We start from the raw sequence: 13,871 nt of genomic DNA, 5'->3' as shown, positions 1-13,871 counted from the left end.
AGGAGCGGCAGAAGCTCACAGAAGCATTCAATGACCTGCTAATGCAAAGTTTGCTGGGAGGAAAGAACTGAAAGGGGTTTGTTCACGTCGGAGCAAAAATGCTGGTCAGAATCAGAGCAAAAACGAGTTTTTAAAGGTGCAAATACAATTTTTAAACAATCTGTTTCACAGTATTTAATTTACATGGTTACATTTATACATCGTATCACCAGCAGATGAACAAAACCAGGTTATTTTCCACATAGTTCCAAAATGGCAGCAAACTTTATGACATTGGTGTTTGAACTTTCAGTCAATGGTCCAAAATAGTTTAAAAATAATAAATAAAAAAAGTAAAACTAAAATCACCAAAAATGTTGTCATATTTTTCTACTCAACAATAATTAACTATTTAAATTAAATAAAGTAACGAGATTTTTTGTAGGATTGGGATCATAATTCCAAAACTGCTAATATTTTTGCTTGTTATGTGAAAAGCATCCAGTTATATTTTAGGCTGGATTGAAGAAAACTGAGAAAATATTAAATCTATTGAGCTCTTCAGTAAAAACAGCTTTCATTTGGTGACAGTTACTGAATTTAACCATATATTAACACAGCAACTAAAAGCAAATTTTGGTGCATCAAGTTGTAATTTAGAGTTTAAGTCAATCCTAGTGATCATGAAAATAGCAGAAAACCTTAAAGATTAGAAAAGCATTTAACTTTTTTTGAGCAGATTTGAATTTAAAAGTTGTGGTTTTGTCCAAATATGTTTCACTTTTGTTGTAGAGTGGGTCACAAAAATTGGTTCAGGGCCACAAATGGCCCCCATCCCCTATTTTGAACACCATTTGTTGCTTTTTTTTCTCTTCTTCAATAGTAACACATTTAGAGTTGATTATTTTTCTTTTAATAACAATAATTAGCGGCGGTTCGGAGCCAGGTTTTCCCTCAGCTCAGGCTCCCGTCAGCAGGAACAACTGGGACGTCCTGCAGGTTCCAAATGGTTGGAAATGTGAGGTTAAGCGCTGAAACGGAAGGGAGGCGGCGTTCAGTTTTACGGTAATGAGCACATATTTTAGCAGCAGCCCAGGCCTGACTTTATGCCTCCAATGATACAGCGGAACTGCTTTCTTGCCGCCCTTTTACACATCTAAAAGTGTGAAATAATGGCCTGGATGAAGCAAACAAAGGCTGCGTATCTTTTGTGTGTTTGGAGAAAAACATATCAAATGGATTAAATGCCATGAAATATTAAATGCCAGTCAGAGTCACAGCGGACAAAAGCACTTATGTCGGAGTGTGTTTCCCGACAGAGATGCAGCTCGGGCCATTAACGGAGAAAACATCAGCACAAAGAAATCGAGTGTGGACGTGTGGCAACGAGTTTGTGGGGGGGGAACAACGCCGACGCGCCGCCTGCTTTTAACTCACACAACTTCTGCTTATTTCAAACACGAGTTCTCACTTTGTTCTGCTGCTTGGGCCCCAAACTGTCACCATGGATGAACAGGTAATGTCACAGGGAGGCAAACAACGACACGAGCATGAGCCACGTCTGACTGTGGGGGTTTCTGGGGGCATTTATTGTTTTAAACGATCCGATCAGGCCGGATTCAGGCTGAGCAGCAACCTGCTGATGGTGGATCCCTTCAAATCAGGAGCGATGAAGCAGCAAAACATCACACACATGCACGGCTTCGTGACAAAAATACCCACTTGGAGTAAAAATCTATATTTTTTACAGATACATGTATAAAAAAAAGCATAACATGACATCATTGCCTATATTTTTAATGGTACTGCTATAAAATGATGTAACATACTGACTACTACAGCTCCGTGTTTCAGAGTTTACTGGATAAATATAGTTGTTTTGCTGATCCTCGGTCCTATAGCAGCCGCACTGCAACTTCCTGGGTTTTTATTAGAACCTGAAATATTTTCAAAATAGCTGAAAAATAAGCTGCACATCTGTTTTTCTGCTCTGACACTGTATGGTAAATATTCTGTCTGTTTCAATGTTCAACACGGGACACATTTTGGAAAAACAATCCGATTCAGTTCCACATCATTAGGAGTCTAAAATCTTTGTTTAATAACTGTACAGTCTGTATTATTATCAGTATTACTCTTGCTATTGTTTATCTTGTTTTTATAGATTGTCTTTAACACTTTGTGAATCTTTCAACTTGATTCTGTCGTTTCATCTGAATTTCCACTTTGTAGTCGGTTTCTATTCTATTCTTGTATGCAGTGGCGTCACTAAGGGGGGCATAAAGGGGGCCATTACCTAACCCAGCAGAATCACTGATTGCAAAGAAAATCAAATTTCTTATTGATTTATTTTTTAAAAATATTAACTTATAGATTTATATGACTTTTTTGGTATAAATGAAGACCCACTTTCAATAATTAATGATTCTTTCATAAAATTCTCCACTTTCGATCCTTGTTTCAGGTTGAGTTTTTCCACCCACACACACCTGACCACCCAATGTGACCCCTTTTCTACGCAACATATACGAGTAGCAGCCAGCTGAGCAGCAGGTGGGGGAGGGGCAACTTCCTATTTCATTTTAATGGCTTTAAACCGTAGCAATCACATGATGGGAAATGCTGAAACGGTTTAAAACCTTGTAGTAGTTTGACACGGCGAGGTGAGGTCTACACACACACTCAGTGATATTTTTCTCCTTTGCCTGCAAACACACAAATACCTACAAAGACAAAAGCTTGCCAGAAAAAAAAGAAAAAAAAGCACAAGCTGTGGGATGCCAGGGCAGCTGCATTTAACAGTGGCCATTAAATGTTATTAATCCAACATCTTTACAAAGTCAGCAGAGCACACAAACAAATGCTAACACATGTGGCTTTAACACTTTGCTCACAACAGAAAGTAGCAGGCTAATGAGTGCAGGCTGAAGTTTGCAGATTTAAAGGAACTTGTTGCTCATTCTGAGGAAAAGAACAGGAAAAAGTGTATCTGTACCTGAAGGGACTGGATGTGTTTAAGTGAGCATGTGCTGTTGATGTGTGCGCGTGCACGTGTGTGTACTTTGGCTCGCCGCCAACCACAGCCTGTACCACTAGCCTCCCTTTCTCCAGAACCACCCTAGAATCCTCCCTGGGCCTCCAGCAATCAGATACCCGCGGCAGACTGGAAGCAGAACAGAGCCGGGCCGAGCGGAGGAGCGGGGAGAGATAGGCGCAGAATAAAACATGGCCGCCAACAGGAGAGGGCGAGGAGGAGAGCAGCCGCCATCGCCTTCCCCTCCTCCTCCGCGAACGCATCAAAAGATCAGGAAAAGTTTGGTGAGAAATATTCAGAGCCGAGTCAAAACAGAGATTCTGGGTTTTTATTCTGGTTCACTCGATTAAAACAGCGAGGTTATGTTTGAACGTCTGATTTGTTCAATCCAAACTGTTGCCAAGTATTTTTGGTCTCTTTTATAGTGAAGATATCTTACTGCACTTAAAATCAGTAACAATAACTCACAAGATACAAGAGTTTGTTTTAAATCAATATTTCCTAAATATTTATATAGAAAGGACTAGTTAAACTGGCAGATTGTTTCATTAATAAACCAACCCTGCAGTGGAACTAGTACTTTTTTTAATCAACATTTAAAATATACTGACCTAAAACAGTTCATATTTCTTGCTGAAATGTTATTCATAATTTAGTTAATTTTTTTTCCAAGTGTACCAGACAAAAATATTTGGTGAGATTTTGTGTTTTTCCAGTTTTCTGCATCAGATTGTGCAAAGTAACATTTTGCATTTATAACGCATTTAATCTGATCCCCTTTATCTATTACATAGAAGTAAACACACACACACACACACACACACACACGCAACTGCACCATTATTCACACACAAGGAAGCAGCAGCTAAGATACAGCAGGTCTGTGATTAATTGTGTGCATTTTAATCATAACGAAATAAGCATTATTTTCCATTCAGAAACACTTTTAGCTGCTAAATTACTGCATATATAGACATATAAACACCACAACATATATTTATGATATTTAATCTCTTATTTATGTTATTCAACCATCAGATTGGAGCAAAATGCTATTTTAGCCATTCAGCTTTCCAGAGTTTCAAAATCCATCTGTAGAAATGTGGACTGTGGACGCTGATGTTAGCACTGGGGACGTCTGTGCTGCTGCTACATGGCTAGCCTGGAGATGCTAAATTAGCCTTAATTAGCTTCAATGACAGGCTAAATCCTTTTAACATAACAACAGTCTTATCCAGCATCTGATCAGTTCATTTGTTGAAGCAGAAATGAACCCCTATTGGGCCCAGAGAAACGGCTTTGTTAGCTACTGCTGAGTTAGAGGATGCTTGTGCGTCAGACTTACAGGCTGTACCAGAAACATGCAATTCAAAAAGTTCCATCTGGAACTTTTGTATGTAAAAAAAAAAAAAACTTATGGAATCAATTAAATAACTGAAATTAATGAGTTAAAGTCTCATCTGTAAACGATAATAATAAGAAATCTTGTGCATCAGAGATTTGGGCGCACCAGAAACACATGAATCCAAAGGTCCGGCTCATGACTTTTGTATGAAGAAACAGAAACATTTTAAGGCATAAAAATCTAAATAATAAGTCAAAATTAGTGCATTTGTTTCCCAGTCAAACATGTATGCATGTATTCATACATACATTTCCAGATGTATGTATAAATATTTTTGCCAGGTGCATTTTGTTCGTTTCTACCTTTAATTTTATACTCAGAGTTTATTAAAATCAGATACGTCTAATTCTTGTGGAGTAAATCTGAGGTAACTGGGCCAATTTTTAAAGCAAGGAAATCTTAAAAAACTAAGAAAATGTTTTATTAGTAGTGGCCATAAAACGTCAAATTGGTGCATCTAGTTTTTTTTTATATATAAAACTCAATGTTCCAATTTATCCAGACTTATCCTTTTCTCTACATTCATGCATTAAAAATGTTATATAACATGCAAGGCTTGTAAATTACATGTGGGTGTCCTCCACGGCCCCCCCACCCCCTCGCAGCGCCACTGCCGGAGATGGAACCAAAGTTCTCCATTCCTCCCGTTGCGGCTGTGCTACCTGATAGAAAAACCATTTTCCCCTCAACAACAACTTCAGTAATTTCCCCGCCTAAAAACGCACACAGCAGTGCATGTTGGGAGAAAGAGTCAACTGCAAGGCCTGGACAAAATTACCATCATTATCCATAACCATAAACAAGCCTGATGATGATGATGATGGTTTTAACAATAATAATAGCAATCCAGGCTGAGTGCTTTTTCACATAGCAGTGACAACATTAGTCACACCGGCAGCAGAGAAATGAAAGGCTCGCTGCCTTGAGAGCTCTCCTTTGTTGCCACTGCTGATGGGGCAAATTGGCAGGCAGAGCCGGCAGACGGGGTCCTTAAAGACGGATGTAAAAATAGTGGGCTGTCGATTTGCCCGCTACGCTGGCGCAGCTCCAAGCCAAACAACATAACAGGAGTTGAGGAATAACAGGAAAAGGGAGAAGCCGCGGTGAAAGTATGGCCCGGGTTCCTGTCACTTAGCGCAGGTCACACCGAATGTCACCTTCCTCCGCCTGCAGAACGGCAGAGACAATGTCTTCACCATATGGACCAGCGTGAGAAACGCCTCTAATCTGAGATTACCCAGCATGCCGGTGGGCTGCTCACCCGAACCAGGCCTGCTGCCGCCGCAACGAGTCGCACAAACCGGTGACAGCTACTGCATTCCTGCCATATCAGAATGCGCGCGTGTGTGTGTGTGTGTGTGTGTGTGTGTGTGTGTGTGTGTGTGTGTGTGCGTACGTGTGTGTGTGTGTGTGTGTGTGTGTGTGTGTGTGTGTGTGTGTGTGTGTGTGTGTGTGTGTGTGTGCGTACGTGTGTGCGTGTGTGTGTGTGTCCTCATTAGCTGGCGGTGGGGTGTTGACATCCTGAGCGGCTGCCTCTTCAAACACACACTTCCTCCTCACACCGGCAACTTTTCCTGAATGCAGGAAACTGCCCAGAGACAAATGACTGAATGTTGTGTTTTTGATTTAAAGAGAAGGAGGAAAAGAAGCAGAAAGAAGTTATTATTATTATTATTATTATATATTATTATCATTCAAACTTGATTTAACCAGATAAAAACCCACTGAGATCAAGACGTCTTTCAATCAAGCAGCAAACGTCAAATTAGACAAACAAGCAGAATTAAGAAAATATATTAGGAATATCTAAAAGTCAATGAATGCCAGCAGTTGTAACAATAAAAAAAAAAGTATATTTCAGATATTTTGCAGCAAAGCAGCAGGAAGAATGTGATGCAAATGAGCCACTTTATCCTTATTTTTGAAAGCAGATTTTTCACCAATCAGGCTTTTCTGCTCTCAGCTGCTGATTCTGATTGTTTTATTGTTTGTTTGCAAAGGTTAAGAAAACCAGATGTGAGTAGTTTTCAAATCTAACTTGAACATTTTGTTAAAAACTGTTTAGATTTGTAAAAATGAACTGCATGTTGTCAGGACTGTATGTGTTATAGTTTCAGTTTTAATTTTAATTGTGTTATATACACGTTTCTGTTAAGCAAATTAGCTACAATCTGGTACAGCGCATCAGATTGTGATGTTTATAGTAATAAAGTTTATTATCACTATTACTAAAAAAACATTTTTGCTTTTAATGTGTAATAATTCTTGATTGTTTGTAGTTGCTATTGTCGTTATTTTTAATCTTTGTTTCTGTTCAGGGTCTTGAAAATGACTTTTTAGTCAAATGCTGATTTTTAAAGGAGAAAAGGGAACCAGGCTTCAATCAGAGAAGCTCCTGCTGTTGGATGATGCATTTATTGACTGAAAAGGCTGGGATTTCTTAGCTTTGATGCATGTAACAATTAGCAGAATTTCTGATTTTTCCACTTTTAACACACCAACCACCGATCAGAACTGATCAGAAGGTAAAACTGTCTGATTAATCGGTGCATCTTTACATAAAGAACAAACGTTGCTTCTGAAACCTGCAGGAGTGAAGCTCAGACGAAGCAACGCTGCTGCTGAGACGACGCTCCTGACTCTCAGGAATGCATCAGTGCATCTCGGCGGCCGCAGCCGCGCGTCTCCTCGGGACAAACAGGAAACAGCTGACACGCAGCCCTGCAGCGCAGCTCACATGATGCATATTGATCGCTGTTTGCCCCCGGGTCTCACACGCAGAGCTGGGGTCAGCGCTCACCCGTCCTGCAGGGCATCGCTGCACAACTGCAGAGGCTGCAGCACGACCCCAAAATGCACATGATCAGGATATATAACCAAGAAGAAGAGACGCTTCTTATTCTTTAATGGGAGTTTAAACGAAGGACAGCAATGGTGCATTTACAGGGTAAAGTTTCGCTGTAGCTGGTGCCTGGCTAAACACACCATGAATGGGACTTTGTGCATCCTTCGCTTTCCTTAAGCTTGGTGGCTTCTTAATAGGGCACATATTGCACTGAAAAAACACAACATCTTAACAAGTCTCGAGTTTCTAGAGCAAATGTCTGCAGAGCTTGTGGTGTTGGTTGATGCACTTCTACGCTAAAAATGCAGGAAATTCTCAGCAAAATTAGATTTTCTTATCATTTGAAATGCAGATTTGAACCTCTCACTAGCATGCCTCGTTTATAGTTCATATTTTCTATTTTTGAACATTTTTAATAAAATAATTACATTTTTGTTGTAAGTTTACAGCATTTTAACATAATGGGTAATTAATTTGGCTTCATTTTGCTTCAAATATGCAAAAACACAAAATCTAACCAAGTGAGATATGACACATCAAACTTGTGGAACTTATTTTAAGTTAATAATTATTTAATATTGATGAAAAAGTTTTAGTTACACTGATTATGTCACTTATAATATGAGAAAAATGTTTAGTTATAAGTGAAATAATCTGTCAGTGGAACTTGAACTTTTTAATTGATTTAAAACAATATTTTAATAAAATGCTACTTTAACTTAAGTTAGTTTTGTCTTATTTCAGGTGTACACAGATATTTGCACCACTAACTAGACCAGAAATATGTGGTAAGAGTTTGTGTTTTTGCATGAGAATCTTGCAGTCAGATTCAAATGGTGCATAAATGGAAGATGCTGCTAAGACGGCGTTTCTCATCAGGTGCCAGAGCAAACAGTCACCAGCTTCCTTTCTGCTGTCAGTATGTGCTTCTAAAAACAACAGAACAGAAATCATTTCTCTTTCTGCAGAGAGGATTCTCATCCCAGGGTTATTTTGCACTTAAGTTCTGGGGGGTTTTGTATTTGAGATGCAAAAGAAGAAGAAGACGCGGTGAGAGACAGAAGAAAAAGAAGGAGTAGTAATGGGGGAAGTGGTGCATGTCTTTCCTGCAAATCTCCTCTTTCACCTCTGCTCTCCTCCAGCTCTCCATCAGGCCAGCCAAGAGACACTTCACCTCGCACCCGCGCACACATGGAGCCTGAGCCAACACACATGCATCCTCCAGCATGCGCACACGCACACACACACACACGCACACACACACACCACTGCCATCTGACTGTTGAGCCACCCACTCAGAAAAATAAATGGCAGAAGCGGAGACACGAACGCCTTGACACCAGATGCGCGCACGTATAGACATCCATATGCTTCGTGTGCAACGACCCATCAAAGACAGACATGGAAATAATAACAGTCGAATGTAACCACACACACGTGTGCACACACACACACACGCGCGTTCACTCACTGTGGATAATTCTGCACATATGCATCAAATCACTGCCTTCTGAGGCCAGCTCTGCAGGAAAACAGCAATGCATAAGCAACATGCAGCACTCCTGTACCGAACACTGTAAAACAAGCTGCTCTCATACACACACACACACACACACACACACACACACACACACACACACACACACACACACACACACACACACACACACACACACACACACACACACACACACACACAATTTCACACAGACGTGCAGCTATAAGTCTATTAGGGTGTTAATAGGCAGATTAGTTTGCACTGTGATCTGTGCTGAAGAGGATATTATCCTCCTTGCTTCTTTCCTCAGACAAAACAAAGCAGAGCTTTTCCACAAATACGTCTGTCATCACGCCCTAAAGAGCGATTAATGCTCTCACTCAGAAAACACACAGCAAGCGGAGCAAAACGCGGCTAAAACCCACGTCTGAGAAGCAGAAAAAATGGTGACACAAGACAACTTAAGGAGGAAAAGACAGGTGGGAGCGAATGAGCTCTGAAAGTCAAGGGCTGTAATTTAAAACAAAAGAAAGCAAAAATCTAAGCAGTTAAAAAATATTGATATGAGCAAGAAATTGATTAAAATTATAAGATTTTAATCAGGCAAATATTTTCAACTTTTTTTTACTATTTTCAAATTAGCAAAATAAAAATGTTTCCAGACAAGAAGGAAGTGAATTGTTTTACCTTAAATTTAACAGCTGAAGTGAGAAATGCACACAGAGAAGTCTGCAGTAAATTATAATAATTACATTAAAAACGTTTGTATTTTCTCTGCTTGCATTAAGTGGAGCTGCTGTGTTTCTCAGTGTGAGTCTGGTGGAAGCAGACAGGAGTAAATTCTGGTGCCACTGTACCTCTTCCAGGTCTCGGCCCATTGTCGACCTGTCGCCCTTCAAAGGAAGCCGCGTTACTGCACCCTTTCAAAAAAATGAAAATAAAAAAAGAAACTCTATTTTAGATTTAGTTTTAGACTCAGAACAAGCACTGAATTTTTATTGTATTTTGTTTTTTGTTGTTCTGACGGAAACGCGCGGCGCGCCTGTGTGGCATCTCCAGACCCGCAGGTTGGAGGTGAAGGCGCATTTTTTACGAGCCCCTTGAAGCCTGGTGCTGGTTCCCACGTTTTCTCCGATCCTAAACAAAAAAAAAAAAAAAAAAAAAAGCAAAAGCGACGCGGCCTCCGGCTGCTGCGTTGCTGAGGAAACATCCCTGATGAGCCAATTAGGCCCGTGGTGGCGCTTAACTGCGGAGTTTCTAACGTGCAGGGCTCGATATTCAGAACCACGCATGTTGCGGGTCAATTAGGGCTCCGAATATCATCTCTCCGTAATGCCTGGGAAATAATTAAACTCACAGCAAATTTCTGTAATTCTTCTGTGAGGTGAAACAAATATGAAAGTTTATTTTGCTGCGTAAAATGCGCACAGATGTCAGAACAAAGCTCATAAACCAGGCAGCATTTATCGAGTCCGTTTAATTGATTTTTTTCAAACTGCTCGTTGTTTCTGCGTTTTGGTATTTAGATTGCGGGGGATGTTTATTTCCTGCTTTAAAAAACCATTTAAAAACCTCACCGAGGCCTTGAGCTGCACATATTAATTATTCTCATTTCAGAAGATTCCTCAGTGCGGAGCTTCATCCGGGTTTCACGCACAAAATATACAAAATAATAAATTAAAAACTATTTTTAAAGTAATGCAGGTGGATGGGATAAAAAACACAAGAATAAATATTCTTCCTGTTTTTTTTTATTTTGCTTGGTTTTTACAACACACCGATTTTGTGTCAAATGTTCTTTAAATAAATATTACCTATAATATAAAAAGAAAACATAAACAATATTTGCACTTAACTGTCATAGAATTTAAAAATGAAATAAAACCTCATATTTTCTCCTGTCGGTTGGAGGTTTGCGCTGTGAAGCCGCGAGATGAAAAAAGTAAAGTGAAAAGAGACTTATCGATTAGTGATTAAAAGATGGGATGATCTGGCACCTGCTGCAAACTACAGGAAGGATCGATGATTTTTTATTTTTTCTAATTCACACATCGAAGTAACATTTCTCCTTCTCCTGTCTTGTCACATATCTGGAGAAGTCCTGCCAGATGTTTGGATTTCTGGCGCAGCCGCGTCTCTCCTGAACTCACCGCGTTGCGCCGACTTCTTCCTGCGTATCGATCACATCTAATCCGGCCTAACGAACTATAAAACCCCGCGCCACCCGGCTCTTCTTTACAGGTTCTCTCTCTCTCTCCCTCTCTCTCTCTCTCTTCCTCTCTCTCTCTCCGCCCGGACACCCCAGGGGTGCGCCAGGCTCCGCAAACACAAAGTCATTATCGCTTAGATTCCAATAAGGCGAGTCTGTCAAGGAACGAGCTTCCTTCGGAGAATTTATGTCAGGATATCTTCTAAGTGATGCGCGGAAGGATAAATAACAGCGAGTCCCACAGCTGATTACATTGAAACAACGATGCGCGTTTGTGGAGGAAGAGGGGGGTCCCAGCAGATGCGAGCGCAGGGGCCCATCCACCTGCTCACACCGGCAGAATGCGGGACAACAGGCTGTGCCACTCACACTTCCTTATATATAGATAAACAATTTAATTCATACGTCTGGAGGTTGGGAAGTAATTTAAAACTGAATATTGGTGAAATCCCAGCATTAATTCCAGTGATCAGACTGATAAAACAGTGGAGGAATTATTTTATTCCTGATTGATCGTTGCGAGGCTTTAAAAAAAGCCAGAGGATTAAATAAAAAGTTTATTTATTTCCAACGCAGAAGCTGTTGCGCAAGAACCGCAGCGGTGCGTAACAGCGCGCGCTTGGTACGGCGGAGCCTGCAGGTCCCGCAGTGATTAACTGCAACCCGAACAGGCGCGCACGACCCTCACCGGCTCCCCCTCACGCGCGTGCGCGACAACTGAGGCGCACAAACACACACCCGCGCGCGCGCACTCACTTTTCCCCTCGTTCCTCTCCTCCCTTCTTGCCTCAAATGTTTTTTTTTTAATCCAAAATGAGTTAAAAACAACTCCAGCTCTGGCTGCAGGTTTACACCTGGAGGGGAATATATAAATTAAGGCAGCAGAGGAGCGAGAGGCAGAAACGAGCCGGTCCGGATCGGGAGCACCTGGAGCCGGCCGCAGGAAGGTGAGCAGCCGGTGGCAGAGGGGGAACCTGGCGGAGCTGCTGCAGCTGCTGGAGCTGCTGCTGGAGCTGCTGCAGCTCCGAGACCCGGACAGAAACTCCGCAACTGATGGAGACTTTGGAAGCGACGGGAATCGGATTTATTTCCTACATATTGTTTAGTTTACTTAAAATATATTTAGAGAATGAAATAAAATAAAAGAAGTTCATGCATTCAGCAGGAAATAAAATAAATACTTTCAGCACTGATTTAAGATCCAACACTTTCCAGGAGCAAAAAGCGGAAGATAACATGTAAACACACACACACACACACACACACACACACACACACACACACACACACACACACACACACACACACACACACACACACACACACACACACACGCACACGGAGGGATGGAAAAATGAACGTTCCCTCCAGGACCACAGCGGACGTACCTGCTGGGACATTCTGTAGAGGAGGTTGCTGTCAGTGCTCTGCTGCTGCCATGTCCCCATGAAGCCCGGCTGCTCGGCGCTAGGCGGTCTGGTGCTGAACTGCATGGAGCTGCCTGCTCCCTCAGCACTGCTAACAATGCTAACACCACCCTGACCACCAACACCACCACCACCGCCGCTGCTGCTGCTGCTGCTGAGGCTGGGGTGAGTCCTGCTGCTGGACGGGATGCTCTGACCGCCGGTGGGTTGGTTAACCTGACCCGGAGGAGGAGGAGGAGGAGGGGGCGGCCTGGGCGACTCCGGATCTCTGCTGGGCTCTGCTGGGACTGGGTCGCACTCGCTGCTTCTCACATCCAACTCTGCCTCCTTGGACTTGGACAGAAAGAGGGAGAGAGGGAGGACAGGAGGAAGGAAGGGAGGGAGGGAGGGAGGGACGAGTGTGAAGGAGGAGAGAAGAAAAATAAGTCAGCGAAGGTGGGTTCTTTTGGGGTCGTGTTGTCTTTGAGTTTTTTCTTCTTTTTGAGGAGAAGTGTGTGTTTGAGAAAAGAGGGTGAATCTCCTCAGGGGCCTCCTCATCTTGGGGGAGGAGAAGGAGGATGATGAGTGGAGGTGAGGAGGTTGGAGAGAGGGATGGAGGGGCTGATGAAAAGCTGAGCAAGAATGAGGAAAACAAAAATAAAAGGTGGAGAGAGAGAGTGTGTGTTTGTGAGAGAGAGAGAGAGAGAGTGTGTGTGTGTGTGTGTGTGTGTGTGTGTGTGTGTGTGTGTGTGTGTGTGTGTGTGTGTGTGGACAGAACACAGATTACCTGCCAAATATTCCAACCAAAAAGGAACAAAAAAAGTTGGAAATCAGAACTCGACACATGCAAACCGGAAAGTTACTTAAAAGTACAAAATCTGAGCCTGAAGTTGGGGAGTTTGAGCCGAAGCGGAGTCGCGCGTCTTACCATGAAACCAGCGGCCGTCCCGGGAAAAAGTGAGGATGAGGAGTGAGTGTGAGCCACCAGCTATCCCGCTCCTCTCCCTGCCTCCGTCTCTTCCTCTCTGAGTGACTCCGTCCCTCTCCTGACGTCCGCGCGCTGCCTGTCCTCTCCCTCTCTCCCTCTTTCCCTCTCTCTCTCCCTCTCTTTCTCTCTCTCTGTCTGTCTTACTCCTCTGTACTCCACCGCAGCCACGGAGGATCTGAGCCGAGCGCCTCGGAGTGTGTGAGTGTGTGTGTGTGTGTGTGTGTGTGTGTGTGGGCGCGCGCCTGTGTGTGTGTGAGCGCGAGAGAGCAATGTGGGAGAGAGAGAGATCTGAGTGTGTGTCGGGGCCGGTGATTCTCAACTGTGCCGCTGAGATGCTCAGTGACACTGCGCTGCTCACTTCCCCGGCGCGGACAGCCCTCCTCTGCTCGGGCCGGGAGGTGGGGGCAGTGAGGAAGAGGAGGAGGAGGAGGAAGGGGAGTTAGCTGTGTGTCCCCCTGCCTTATTACCATGTGGGCTGCCGCGAGTGGCCGGCAGCAACTTGGTTGT

The 13,871-nt window shown here is 42.7% G+C and overlaps 1 protein-coding gene across 1 annotated transcript; it reads right to left on the bottom strand.

Annotated features, from left to right (window-relative positions):
• Positions 1-9,375: 9,375 nt before the first annotated feature.
• LOC129351080 (actin nucleation-promoting factor WAS-like) lies at positions 9,376-13,671 on the bottom strand. Its single transcript, XM_055019863.1, has 3 exons — positions 13,305-13,671; positions 12,359-12,730; positions 9,376-9,681 (listed from the first exon to the last, which is right to left on the bottom strand). Exons 1-3 carry the CDS (start codon positions 13,305-13,307, stop codon positions 9,445-9,447), a joined length of 612 nt encoding a protein of 203 aa, XP_054875838.1. The 5' UTR covers positions 13,308-13,671; the 3' UTR covers positions 9,376-9,444.
• Positions 13,672-13,871: the final 200 nt, after the last annotated feature.

This window comes from Poeciliopsis prolifica, unplaced genomic scaffold, assembly GCF_027474105.1.
Source record: "Poeciliopsis prolifica strain line A6 unplaced genomic scaffold, Auburn_PproV2 SCAFFOLD064, whole genome shotgun sequence".
Classification (NCBI taxonomy): domain Eukaryota; kingdom Metazoa; phylum Chordata; class Actinopteri; order Cyprinodontiformes; family Poeciliidae; genus Poeciliopsis; species Poeciliopsis prolifica.
This window is presented reverse-complemented; position numbering and strand designations above follow the sequence as displayed.